Source organism: Geotrypetes seraphini, chromosome 8, assembly GCF_902459505.1.
Source record: "Geotrypetes seraphini chromosome 8, aGeoSer1.1, whole genome shotgun sequence".
NCBI classification, from domain to species: Eukaryota; Metazoa; Chordata; class Amphibia; order Gymnophiona; family Dermophiidae; genus Geotrypetes; species Geotrypetes seraphini.
The window spans coordinates 121,107,886-121,122,318 of NC_047091.1; the positions used below are offsets into that span (position 1 = coordinate 121,107,886).

Genomic DNA, 14,433 nt, shown 5'->3' on the forward strand with positions numbered 1-14,433 from the left:
TTTACATTCACAGATACTTTATAATAAATACAGTTCTGAACCTTGCAATTAAGACGCAGGGAACACATTCACCTGTAGCTTGCAGGCCATCCACCGTTTAGAAATTAGAGAAGGAGACGTGTCAGAATGCCAAACAGTTGCTGAACTCCAAGGGCCTTCTAGTAACAACATACAGTAGAATTTGGTACAAAGAACTGTGGGATTAATCTTCACCAGCCCTTTGCACGTTCACAACTCATTTTCAAAGGAAACTTTCCAAAATGTTTTCTCTTTAAAATTGAATTGCACTTACTGTGCATCTGCTGTTTCTATGAGTGGGGGGGGGGGGGGGGGAAGGTCAGGTATTTCACTTTCTACCCAGCTACAATTATCTGAGCAAAGGAAGAAGCCCACACGTACAGTCAGCTGATTCTTGGTCAGGCTAATTTACCAAGGGAACTGGCTTGAAAAAACTGGGCTGCAACCAGGACGAAAGATGAAGGAGGCTCCTGAGAAAATTAAAGAGTCATGGGATAGGCAATGTTCAATTGAGGATCAAGAATTGGAGAGAAAACAAAGGTTAGGCTTAAATGGCCATTTTTCTTAATGGAGGAGGGTAACTAGTGGTGTGCCGCAGGGATCTGTACTGGGACCGGTGCTATTTAACTTATTTATAAATGATCTGGAAATTGGAACTACGAGGGAGGTCATTAAATTTGGAGACAACACTAAACTGTTCAAGGAGCGGACTATGAAAAACTGCAGGAAGACCTTAGGAAATTGGAGGACTGGGCGTTTAAATGGCAGATGAAATTTAACGTGGACAAATGCAAAGTGATGCACATTGGGAAAAATAATCCAAATCATAGTTACCGGATGCTAGGATCCACATTGGAGGTCAGCGTTCAAGAGAAAGATCTGGGTGTCATTGTGGACAATATGCTGAAATCTTCTGCCCAATGTGTGGCAGTGGCCAAAAAAGCAAACAAGATGCTAGGAAGTATTAGAAAAGGGATGGTAAACAAGACTAGGAATGTTATAACGTCTCTGTATCGCTCAATGGTGCAACCTCATCTAGAGTATTGCGTTCTGTTCTGGTCTCCTTATCTCAAAAAAGATTTAGCAGCACTAGAAAAGGTTCAAAGAGCGACCAAGATAATAAAGGGGATGGAACTCCTCTCATATGAGGAAATACTAAAGAGGTTAGGGCTCTTCAGCTTGGAAAAGAGACAGCTGAGGGGAGATATGATTGAAGTTTACAAAATACTGAGTGGAGTAGAGCGGGTACAAGTGAATCAATTTTTTTTATGGAGCATGTACAGTTGGGCAGACTGGATGGACCACTCGGGTCTTTATCTGCTGTCATTTACTATGTTATTGTAATCTTAGTGATTTACAAGCTTGGAATGCCCTGAACAGAAAATAGCCAATAAAATGGTGCTATCTCTCTGAGAAGCACAAACCAAAGGGTGAAAGAGAGTGAGAACGAGAATGAGAGGGAGAGACGTAAGAGTTGGCTGCTGGCATGATGGGAGAAGCATGAGAAGGGGTGGGGTGGAGAGGAAGAGGAAGATGGAGAAAAAGCTTTAATTTTTGGTCAGCTGTTAATTGCAAACCTGATTCATTAAGCATCAGGCTCCTAGGAGTTTGGGGCCCTCTGTGGCTGCCCTTGTTGCCCCTGGTGGTTAGCTTGAAAAGCCCTTCAGTAACTCCTCCTCTTTAAGATCAGTCTGTACTCGGTCCGGAGGTTTTAGGTTTATATTCTAAAGCTCTCCACTTAACCCATAGTTGCCAGTCTCTGCCCCCTTCAAACAATGGTTAAATGTTTCTGCAAACGAACTTCAAGGGATATTTTGCTAGTCCTGCCCAGTCAGGCATGAATGAATGTAGGCACTGCCTGTCTGCAGTCTTGAGTCTCTGTCCCACCTATTGGATTACCTAATAGGCCTCCCAGAGCAGCAGAACCTATGGAGGCATCGTGGTACAAGGAAGAGGGCATTACAGGCCATTAGGACTCGCATAGAACTGAGAGGTTCCTGTGGTAACCCCACCTCACCTCCTGCTCCTCCTCTCTCCATGGCACCTGTTCAGCTTCAGATAGGAAGCTGACACAAAGCCCGCTTGGTTCAGCATCCCTGCTCTTTCTTAAATACCACAGCCCCAGCTGAGTCATGAAGGGATTTTGCTCCTACAACATAATGGTTAGCACAGACCATAAGACTCATCGAGCCTGCCCAATATGATTTCAGAGGCAGTGCAAGGACCCCAGCTGGTCTCCAGCTTTCCTCTGCAGAAACCTCAGTCTGTCTGATCACATTGCTTTGCAGAAAAGTGAAAGCAGCCCTGATGTTTGTACAGCTCAACCACAGTCTCCTCCTACATCAGAGCGAAGGCCTCCAGGCTCTTGATCAGGACACTTTCCTTCACATTGTTAAAGACCTTCCGGATGTTGTGTGTGTCTGTGGCACAGGTATAATGTGGGTAGAACATTCGTCTTTTAGAAGAAAATATGCTTGTATTGATCTCCGATTTCAGGAATATTTCCCTGTACTTTTCCATAAAGAACTTCTTTGCAGCCTCTGTGTCCTGCTTAGGTCCTGCAGAAAATAAAAAGAGAGGAAAGACAGCAAAGAGGAACTTGAATTCTGAACAATTCCAAAACATCAGTCACCTCTGGGGTGGAAACAAAGGCAGTAATTCTGTGTGGAGCAATATACAGAGGGAACAGGCATCTATAGATTTCATATAGTTCTTTTCTGCTGGCATTACTGCTCTGCACTGTCAGTCCCACAGCAAAAGTGGAGGCATTGAGGGGCATAATCAAAAGGGATGTCTAAGTCCATTTGCATCCAAGTCGCAAGTCGTCCAAAGTAAAAAAAACAGCCTAGGACACATTTTCGAAAAATACGTCCAAAATTTTTTTGGTTTCGAAAATCGTCTAATTATACGTCCTGCCGATCTGATCATCCAAGCCGCTAAATCATCCATCTTTATACCACATATCCGTCCAACTTTTTGTCCAAGTCCTAGCACAAGCCCTGTTGGACATGGGAGGGGTCTGCAAAGTGATGGACTGAACACCCAGACATGGCACCTAAATAGTAGGGTACCTTACAGGGCACTGCTGTGAACTTCACAAAAAGGGTGCCATGTCTTCTCCTCACTACAGCTCATTTATAGGTCATGGTGAGCCCCAAACCACCTCCAGAATCCCCTAGACCCCCTTATCTACCACCCCAATAGCCCTCATGGCTGTAGGAGCCACTTATATGCCAGTAAAAAAGGGTTTTGGGGGTGTATAGGGGAGTGCACAAGTTTAAGTATCAATGCAGTGATTACAGGGGCTTATGGGCATGGGTCCTCATCTCTATGTGTCCCTAACCCATCCCCAAGACGACTTAAGCTGCCTCTTTGCTGGATGACTAGGCTTTCCTATGCCAGGCGGCCAGGTGATGATGGTCTGGAGGCTGAATTTTAAAGGTGTGATTAATATTTCTATGGGGGTGGGTGTCAGTCATCACTGGGGTAGTGTGTGGGGGTCTGTGTTATGTGTTTTCAGTGCTTATCTGGTAAGTTTAGGTGGGTTTTTGCGTCCAAGTTCCGTCGATCGTCAGCTGTATAACTTTCGGTTATGCATGCTGTATGACTAAGTCTAAGCCAGCCCACGTCCCGCCCAACTCCTGCCCTCGACACTCCTCCCGAAATGCGTCATTTAGCTTTGGTTGTTCAGCGACACTATGAAGGCCTAGGTCGTTTAGAAATACGTCCAAAACCCGTTTTTATTATCGGCACTTGGTATTTGGGAAATGTTCGTCCAAAGTGCCGACTTAGGCCGGTTTTTGGACGTTTTTCTCTTTCGATTATGAGCCCCATTGGTAATGGGAAAAACAGTTCAATGACAACTTGTAATCTAATTGAGAAAAAGGAATTCCCTTCTTCCAAGTCACAAAGAGATGGGTGGCTGAACAGTAAAGAGCCAGAAACAGCCAGATGCCCCTTGCTCTTAGTTTTGGTGCAGTGGTTAAACTTACAGCCTCAGCGCTCTCCCAGGTACATAAAATAGATTGTGAGCCTGTCAGGATAGTCAGGGAAAAATTATTGAGTACCTGAATAAATTCAAGTAAACTGTTCTAAGCTCCCCTGCAAGCGCAGTATAGAAAATGGCCTGATCAGGAGATCAGAAGTGAAGCACAAGGTGAAATCATCAGATACTCGGGGTCACAGGGAAAGAGTCAGTGACAGAACCAAGGATTATTTATTTATTCAATTATCTATACCGTTCTCCCAAGGAAGCTCAGAACAGTGTATATGAATTTATTCGGTTCATAGACAAAATCGCGCGAGACAACGGCGTGCCGACAACTGAGCGCAGACAACTGAGCGCAAGGTTGACGGCGCGCCGAAGAAAAGCACTATTTTAAAGGGTTCCGACGGGGGGTGTTGGTGGGGAACCCCCCTATTTTACTTAACAGACATCGCGCTGGCGTTGTGGGGGGTTTGGGGGTTTGTAACCCCCCTCATTATACTTGAAACCGAACTTTTTGCCTGTTTTTTAGGGAAAAAGTTCAGTTTTAAGTATAATGTGGGGGGTTACAACCCCCCAAACCCCCCACAACGCCAGCGCAATGTCTGTTAAGTAAAGTGGGGGAGTTCCCCCCCACACCCCCCGTCGGAGCCCTTTAAAATAGTGCTTTTCTTCGGCGCGCCATCAACCTTGTGCTCAGTTGTCTGCGCGCCGTTGTCTCGCATGATTTAGTCCCGTCACCATTTTTTCAGATACTTAAGCATTTTTCCCTGTCTGACCCAGTGGGCTCACAATCAATCTAATGTACCTGGGGCAATGGGGGGATTAAGTGACTTGCCCAGGGTTACAAGGAGCAGCATGGGTTTGAACCCACAACCCCAGGGTGCTAAGGCTGTAGCTTTAACCACTGTGCCACATGTGACCTGCCTAGCCTAGGATCACACAGGGAAACAGAAGGGCAGAGAGATAAGGAGTGGAGAAGTAGCCCATTGCTTAGCAGCAGCGGCTGAGAATCAGGGAAGCTCAGGTTCAAATCCCACCACCACGTCTTTTGAACTTGGACAAGTTATTTAATCCTCCATAGCATCAGGTAGAACTTAGACCAGTGGTCCTCAAACCTGTCCTGGGGGTTTCACAGACAGTCTGGTTTTCAGGATATCTACAAAGAATAGTCATGAGAGAGATGCGCACGCAAAACTCTCTGATGAATATTCATTGTGGATATCCTGAAAACCAGACTAGCTGAGGAACCCCCAGGGCAGGTTTGGGAACCACTGACAGACTATAAACCCTGCTTAGACATGGAAATAACATGGGACCTAAAGTTTTATCCTTTCCAGTAAGTAGGATTGCTTCTCGTTTCCAGCACTCTTTGAAACTCAGTTATTCAACAAGAAAATATATTTGGTTGAAGTGTTTGACGAGTAAATCTTTTGAATATGTAGAAACCAAATTGTGGAATGATCTCCCTACTGAATTAAGGGGTTTCTTCATATTATATTTTTTTTTAAAATTTTTTATAAAAACTTATTATTTTAATTGATTTACTAGGTATTGTAAATTTGCTGAGAACTTTTGATGGATTTTTTAAAAATATTGTTATCCACCTAGATATATCTTTTTTATATACTGTTATCTGCCTAGAATCTGACTGGAGATTAGAGTGGGCTATAAATGTTATATAGATTAGAATCTGTGCCCAAATGTAACTGGTCTTCAGTTTGGATTTTGAAAAGGTGAATGATTGAATCTAAATTCCCAATCCAGATAAGAGGATCCTCAGCCTTTCAATGGTGGTCACACACAGTCACACACACGCACAGCCTTTCAATGGTGGTCACATGTGAGTTACCTCCAAACTCTGGGAAATAAGAGACCAGATCCGAGTCCATGATCTTCTCTTCTAGGAGGTCTGTCTTGTTCAGAAAGAGGATGATGGGTGTCTCCTCGAACCTGGGGAATTCCAGGATCTTGGCAAACAAGGCCAGGCTCTCCTTCATGCGATTCTGCACCAAGAGGCAGCAGTGATTCATTTCTATTCTTCAGCCCCTGCTCCCCTCCCCCTTAGACTACACATCAGTGCTGACCTTCAGAGACCTCAGAGATCATGATCCTCATCTCCTCCCCCCCCACCATAACCATGACCTTTCAGAATTGCAATGATATGATATCAGCCAAATGGCTTCCACAAGTAAACTCCACCCACTACATAACATTCAGGGACTAGGTAGCCACTGCTACATGGCAAGAGAAGGCCCTGCCCTGTGATCAATGGCAATGCCCGACTGCTGTCTCCAAATGAATCTATTATCAAAGCTGGATTTTGATACCCATAGGCAAAAATCAGACAGCAGACCTCAGAAAGCAAGGGGAGGGTGCGGTTTCAGAAATTTTGAAAATATCTGAATGCCAGAAGAGCAGCATAGGAAGGCCACAGGGCCACAATGGTGTCCCTTTGAAGCAGCCCATGCATATGAACCTATAGTAAGCAGGAGAGGGTTCCTCATTGGTCTCGGTAGTTGGTACTTTCAAAATCTGGCACCCTAGGCAGTTAATTGTGTTGCTAATGCCTAAATCCAGGCTTGCTGTTCATCTGCATCGATGTTCAGACACCTAACCCTGCTTTGCTCAGGGAAATGATCACTACAGCTTAAAAGGTGTTGGATTAAATTTGAGCAGTAGTAAAAAAGGGACAATGTATCATGCTACCAATATTGTTCCTTTTTCACTACTGCTCAAACTTAATCCAGCACCTTTTAAGCTGTGGTGATAATTTCCCTGAGCAAAGCAGGGTTAGGAGTCTGAATATCGATGCAGATGAACCTCGAGCAACTTAGCCTTGCTATGACTTGAGACAGTTCTCACCTCTTTATTATTCTCTTCCAAACACTGGTCATATTCACTGAGGGACGCCAGATAGATCAAGGAGACCACATTCTCAAAACAGTGAATCCACTTCCTCCGTTCTGACTTCTGTCCACCTACATCCACAATCCTGCAGAGGCCATGCAAGAGAGGAAACAGTGAGGCAGGTTAGGCAGACTTCCAGAGATGCCATGTCACCCAGTTCCAGGCTGGAGATTTTGGGACAGTTCTGGATTTCTGGCCACCCGAATCTGGTACATTATGGGACTTACAGCACTGATTTCAATAGGCAGGATCAGGCACTGCAAAATCCCACACTGCTTTGGGAGATAAGTTCAAAACCAGCCACAAGATCTCCAGCCTGAAACTGGGTAGCTTGGCATCTCTGAATAATTTCTCGAAGAATGCTTCTCCACACTTAGTCGGCCGTCCAGACTTACCTCAACTGCATCTTTTCCACAGAGAAGCAGTATTCATTGATACCCGTGGTGGGCATGCGGGTACGGAGGATGTCCTCATCTGTGGGCAGGTACCCATCCTGCGCAATGCGCTCAAGGTTGGACAGGTAACTGGAAGCAGAAACAGAGACAAAAGAACTGTCACTCATCAAGACTGCAATATCAACACTGCACCGATATCACCCCCTGACTCCCAAGCACAAGCGATGTTTGATCCAAGTCTGATTTTCTTGTTTCCTATCGCAGATCAGTCCATAAGGTCCTAGGACTAGTCTGTACAGATGCAAGAAATAGAAAAAAAAACCTCAGACTAGAGCATGGTTATGGTGTACAACAGGAAATGAAGTATTTTCTGGGCTATGTGAGGGCCAGTAACTCAAGAAAGGATAGACAAATTTGGATGGGGTGGGGCCAGGGCAAGGAAGGTTGAACCATCCATATCAGAAGCTGGAGTTCTGTTAACTGAGGGCCCAGATATAACTCTCACAAGATGGTGGGTTGAAAGGGAAAAGGGTAGAAGAGGAAAGGAAATACCAGTAATAAGTCCTTTGAGGCTTTCTAACAATCTAAGATTTTATAAGGGATACTAAATTGACCACTCACCAGTCCGAGTACCACACACTCCACCTTGTGTGGGCCCTTCTCTAGTTCCCGTGTCCCTGTACAGTCAGACACCTCCTTACTCCCAGAATCAGTTGCCCTTTTCCAGTCTCTCATCCCGTCAGCTACATAAAAAGCATTCCACACACCACACACCCCTCCCCCCCCTTGTCAGCCATCCCTTTCCAACATCTTTGCAGCTTGCCAACTACTCTCAGTTGATTTGCTGACAGTAAGAGAAAATCAGAGTAACATAGTAAATGATGGCAGATCTGTTTAAATATATTTATTAAAGTTTTCAAATAAGTGCCAGCAATTCAAACAAAAAGTGATAACAGAATTCTCTCATATGTGCACAAATCAATTCCTTTCCCCTAGACATCCTCCCTCCCCCCCTCCCCCAAGTAAATGATGGCAGATAAAGACTAGCATGGCCCATCCACTCTGCCCAGTAAGATGTCACACCATGCAGGTTACCCTACCCACCCACTCCGCCTCTCAGCAAATCGAACAAAACATGGCATGTCTGTGAAAATAATTTCTTTCTTATCAGACTAACTTAATACATTTTTAACTAGCTCTCAAAGGCCAGAATCTTCTTCCTCTGATCAGTACAGCAGACCACAATCTACTTTATGCAAAGCTATGATCCCAAGTGTTGAGATCTGTGGCTCTGGTGAACATAAGAATAGCCGTACTGGGTCAGACTAATGGTCCATTTAGTCCAGTATCCTGTTTCCAACAGTGGCATAGCCATGAACGAGCCTACACAGGTTTGGCCTGCTCAGTATGGGCTCAGACCCATCCACTCAGCAGCCAAAGGCCGTTGGCAGTGGGTCCTACACACTGCCGGTGGTTGACCTGGAAGCCTTCCTTCTGACAATTTTGCATTTTGCAGCTTTGGGGTCAGACACCGGCGGCCTGAAAACAGACATGCTGGGCTCTCAGTGCTGGATCCTGCTTGGGAGCTGCTAGACCCAAGCCAGGACAAACACACCTTTTTCTTGCAGTTCAGCAAATGCTTCTTCTGGGGAAGACTCAGCAGTGTGGAGGTGAAGTGGAACCCCAGGATGACACTGTAAGTACACTTCTTGCACTGCTAGTCTGTGGTGTTTTATAGCTGCCAATTGGCTCCAGTCCAGATCAACCTGTTGAGGTAACCAGGTCATGCAAAGGTGGAGCCATTGGACAGACCTAGTGACATCTTTAGAAATTTGATTACAGCTACCTTTGGGCTAGGCTGGGGAGGGGAGGAGCAGAAGAGAAAGGAGCATGGGAAAGGAGGGAAAGAGAGAGGATGTTGCACAGGCTAGGGGGTGGGGAGGAAGGGGAAAAGAGAGAGATGCCTGCCCTTTTTGGGCTCAGGACTTCCCAAAACTGGCTGTCTGGCTACGTTACTGGCCACAAGAACCTGGCAGAAACCCAAATAGTAGCAACAATCAATGCTACCAATCCCAGGGCAAGCAGTGGCTTCCCCATGTCTGTCTCAACAGCAGTCTATAGACTTTTCCTCCAGGAACTTGAACAAACCTTTTTTAAACTCAGATATGCTGACCACTGTAACCACATCCTCCAGCAATTTGTTCCAGAGCTTAGCTGTTCGTTGAGTGAAAAAATATTTCCTCTGATTCGTTTTAAAATTTTTTACACGTCCCCTGGTTTGTACATTTTTAAAGGGTGAAAAATTGATTCACCCATGGGCTCCAGCTCTGAGAGCCAGGGTCTCAACCTGGGTGCACTAAGGGAAGAATTTCAGCTTAGGAAATCCAGTTGGGTACATCACAATGCTAGTAAAGTGTGAATCATTAAAATGTCTGTGTGTATTTCACATATTAAAAAAGGGTAAAAGAAGAGTAAATGACAGCCAGCATGGTTAAAAGGTAAAGTGAAAGAGCCAAAAGATCCTTTGAAAAATGGGAATAAAAGATCCAAATGAAAAAAAAAGCAGCAACAGAAGCACTGATAAAGAAAACTAAAAAGAATTTGAAGAGAAACTTGCCATAGAGGTGAAAAGTTATAGTAATAAATATCAGAAGCAGAAAACCTGTGAGGGAATCAATAGGATCGTTAGATAATGAAAGAGCAAAATGGCCGCTCAGGGAAGATAAGGGCATAGTGGAGAGATTAAGGGCTCCTTTTATCAAGCCACACTAGCGGTTTAACGCGTGTAATAGCACGCATTAAACCGCTGGCCGCGCTTGCCGCTACCGCTTCCTCTTGAGCAGACGGTAGTTTTTAGACCAGCGCGGGGGTTAGCGTGTGATGAAAAGTCGCACGCGTTAACCCCGCTAGCGCGGCTTGATAAAAGGAGCCCTAAATTAATTGTTTTCTTTGGTCTGTACTGAAGGAGGATGGGGAAGATCTACCTGTGCCAAAAACGGGTTTCGTGGGTGGCGATACAGAGGAACTGAGATAAATCTCACTGAACCTGAAAGATGTACTGAGCGGAATCGACATGTGACATTGGGCTCCGTTTACTAAGGTGCACTAGGGCTTTAATGCGTGGAATAGCACGCGCTACATTGCCCCACGCGCTAGACCTTAACACCAGCATTGAGCTGGCATTAGTTCTAGAAGCGTAGTGCGCAGTAATTTCCTGCGTGCGCTAAAAACGCTAGAAACATAGAAGATGGCGGCAGATAAGGGCCATAGCCCATCAGGTCTGCCCACTCTACTGACCCACCCCCAAGTCTACTATCCTAGGGATCCCACTCCTGGTGACAGGTTCCCTTGGCTTAACCCTCTAAGGGATCCCACATGGGCATCCCATTTGCTCTTAAATTCTTGCACACTGTTTGCCTCGATCACCTACACCGGGAGTTCGTTCCAAGGATCAACCACTCTCTCGGTGAAGAAATATTTCCTGGTGTCGCCAAGAAATTTTCCGCCCCTGAGTTTGAGCGGATGCCCTCTTGTGGCTGAGGGTCCTTTGAGAAAGAGAATCTCTTCTTCCATCTCGTGCACCTTAGTGAAAGGAGCCCATTGTGTTATATCTCTCTTATTTGAATTTCAGTGCTGTTATAAGTATATTCTTGAAACTGTTTCTTGGTCGTCAAGAAGTTGCTGAAAACACAGTTACTTGTTAATGCATTATGTAATATTTCTTAGCAGTTAGTAATGATATGTAAGTTTAATTGGAAATCGCTTGGTAACAGGCTGTAGATACATTTTTAAAATAAATAATAAATGGTGGGAGGTTGGGGGGCAGGTTTGTGGAGAGGGGAGGAGTTAGGATGTTATCTTTATTGTAAGGTTGATTTCATTGGATTACGGTCATGGTAGATCATACATGGGCAACTCCGGTCCTCGATGGCTGGAATCCAATCAGGTTTTCAGGATTTCCCCAATGAATATGCATGGGATCTATGTGCATGCACTGCTTTCAATGCATATTCATTGGGGAAATCCTGAAAACCCGATTGGATTCTGGCCCTCGAGGAACAGAGTTGACCATGTCTGTTGTAGATTATTATCTTCTATGTATTATGTTTTCTTTTGTAATTTCTCATCATCCATGATTGTATTGACTATTTCTTTAATAAATATGATACATTAAAAAATAAATAAATAGTCCTATTATAAGTTTCAATTTGCTGATTTTGAGTTTACCTTACTCATTGTATGTGTTTATATTTTGGTCTTTTTATATCAGCAGCTCATCAACTAAAATCTTATCTGTACACACAGCAAAACTAGATTCAACAAGATATTCTGCCTTTTTCGCAACTGTCCCTTCACTTTGGAACGCCTTACCTTTAGAAATACGTGCAGAGCTTGCTCTCGTGAAATATAGAGCGCTATGAAAGACTTTTCTATTTCCGCAAACCTTTTCAGGGGCCCCCTAACAGCAAGTATAATGAATGTTGGTTACAGGAATTGAATTATGACTGTTTGTATGTCTTCTCCCTCTATTCTTTCCTGTAATTTAATTTGTAGAAACTTTCCTTTTTCTATGATGGAACAATTGAATAGAGGTAGATAAGTCTGTATTATACATTAACAAAATTGTAAGTTTTATGTTGAATTGTTCTTGCTGTACACCGCCTTGAGTGAATCTCTTCATGAAAGGCAATTAATAACTCCAAATAAATAATTATTAAAGAGCAGTACAATAGCTTGAGCACTGCAACACCGGTGCAAAGTTCTCAAGACCAGAAAGCACCAGGCCTGGATAGAGTATACACAGGGTGCTGAAACAACTCAAGCAAGAAAGTGCTGATCTACTATTAGTGCGGAGTAAGGGTGAACGGCACCCCTCGCGCACGCCCCCTTCCCTTTCCCTTTTTAAACTTCTCCGGCTTAAGCAGAAACCTTGCACCGGGGAAGTAATAAAGGTGCAGGGGAAGGCCACTGTCTTAGAACATAAGAATAGCCTTACTGGGTCAGACCAAAGGTCCATCAAGCCCAGTAGCCCGTTCTCACGGTGGCCAATACAGGTCAGTAGTACCTGGCCAAAACCCAAAGAGTAGCAACATTCCATGCTACTGATCCATGACAAGCAGAGGCTTCCCCCATGTCTTAATAACAGACTATGGACTTTTCCTCCAGGAATCTGTCCAAACCTTTCTTAAAACCAGCTATGCTATCTGCTTTTACCACAATTGATCTGTAACCTGTCATTAAAATCTTCCAATGTCCATGGTACCTGAAGATTGAAGAGTGGCCAATGTAATGCCAGTTTTTACAAAGATTCCAGGAATGAACTAGGAAATTACAGATCAGAAAGCCTGATGTCAATGACTACTACTACTACTGTGTTTCCCTGAAAATAAGACACTGTCTTATATTAATTTTGGGCCTAAAAAAGGCACTAGGTCTTATTTTCGGGGAGGTCTTATTTTTTTCATGGACAATGATTATCTCTCCCTTCCTCTCCTCCACCCCAATTCTTCCTATTTCCTTTTTCTCCCCTACATGTGTAGCATCTTTCCTCCCTTCTCACCCATCCCCTTGTGCAGTATCTTTCTATCCCTCCCCCTCCCTCCCATCCCCCTGTGCAGCAAAACCCTTGCAGCCTATATCCCTCCCTCCTCTTGTGCAGCAGAACCCTTGCAGCTTCTATCCCTCCCTCCTTCCCATTCCTTGTGCAGTAGAACCCTTGCAGCTTATATCCCTCCCTTCCTCTCATGGAGCATTTTTAAATCCCTCCCACCCCCCCCCCCCCCGCCACTGCCGCACACACTCCCTCTCCCTGTTAACCCTTCCATCTCTCCCACTCATCCGAACCCCGACCGTGAGACCGAAATACAGTACCTTATATCAAACCCCATCGTCGGCAGCACAGGCCCCATTGCAGTTTTCTCACGTCCAGGCGTTCCTCTGCCACATTGCTGATGATGTCATCAGCAATGCGGCAGAGGAACGCCCGGGCGTGAGAAAGCCATGATGGGATCTGTGCTGCCGACGATGTGGTTTGGTATAAGGTACTGTATTTTGGTCTCACGGTCAGGGTTCGGATGGGTGGGAGAGATGGAAGGGTTGCGGGAGGAGCACTACTGTTGCCAGCGACTAGGGCTTATTTTTGTGGGTAGGGCTTATATTAAGACCTACCCCAAAAATCATGCTAGGGCTTATTTTCGGGGTAGGACTTATTTTCAGGGAAACATGGTACTAGTATTTATCACATATATAGCGCTGAAAGGTGTACACATCACTGTACATTTTGACATTTATAGATGGTCCCTACTCTTCATCACCCTCCTGATGTTGTTTTATCCCTAACTATACTCTTACTTTCTTCAAAGATTGTAGTTCACCCCTCTTCCCTTTTGTATCGCTAATTACTTGTGAACATACATTGTATGTTTATTTATATAAATTGTTTAATTTTTGTCTCCTAATTTTAAATTAGCATACTTATTGAAATATTTGATATTGCGTGTACAACAAACTTATAATAAACTTGAAACTTGATAACCAAACTTGGACAGACAGACATGACATATAGGGTTGGGGATACAGAACCCAAGGTGAGAGGAATTAGGAGTTGAAAGCACTATCAAACAGGTGGTCTTTTAACTGGGCCTTGAACACTGCCAGAGATGGAGCAAGTTGGCAAAGCAAGAGGTTTCTCAATTTGAACCAGCAGAGGTGTCTCAGCAGAAAATAAAACTTTTAAAACCTGTCATGTGATTCAAGCAGTGGAGGAGAGGAGGCAGTTGAGAGCAGGTAGGCAAAACAAAGTATTTCTCAATTTGAGCCAGCAGGGGTGTTTCGGCAGAAAATAAAACTTTTAAAACAAGACATTAGATGGAAGAGAGTCCCCAACCCACCAAACTGACAAACAAAATGATAGAAATTATTATAAAGAGTACAATTACCGAACACATAGACAAAAGTGATTTAATGGGACAGAGACACAACATGGATTTTGCCAAGGGAAATCTTACCTCACCAATTTGCTTAATTTATTTGACTAATTGCATTCACTGAATGTAGTATATTTGGACTTCAGTAAAGCTTTTGATAGCGTCCCACACCGAAGGTTATTGAACAAGCTGAAATCGA

General features: G+C 44.3%; 1 protein-coding gene across 1 annotated transcript in view; it reads right to left on the reverse strand.

The window, feature by feature from the left end:
* Window positions 1-1,235: 1,235 nt before the first annotated feature.
* The window catches only part of GNA15 (G protein subunit alpha 15), a 34,564-nt gene continuing 21,366 nt past the window's right edge, over window positions 1,236-14,433 (reverse strand). The window contains exons 4-7 of the mRNA XM_033956715.1: window positions 7,309-7,437; window positions 6,869-6,998; window positions 5,856-6,009; window positions 1,236-2,576 (exon numbers count right to left, since the gene is read on the reverse strand). Coding sequence (XP_033812606.1) covers window positions 2,356-2,576; window positions 5,856-6,009; window positions 6,869-6,998; window positions 7,309-7,437 — 634 coding nt within the window. The 3' untranslated portion in view covers window positions 1,236-2,355. The remainder of the gene's footprint in view (window positions 2,577-5,855; window positions 6,010-6,868; window positions 6,999-7,308; window positions 7,438-14,433) is intronic.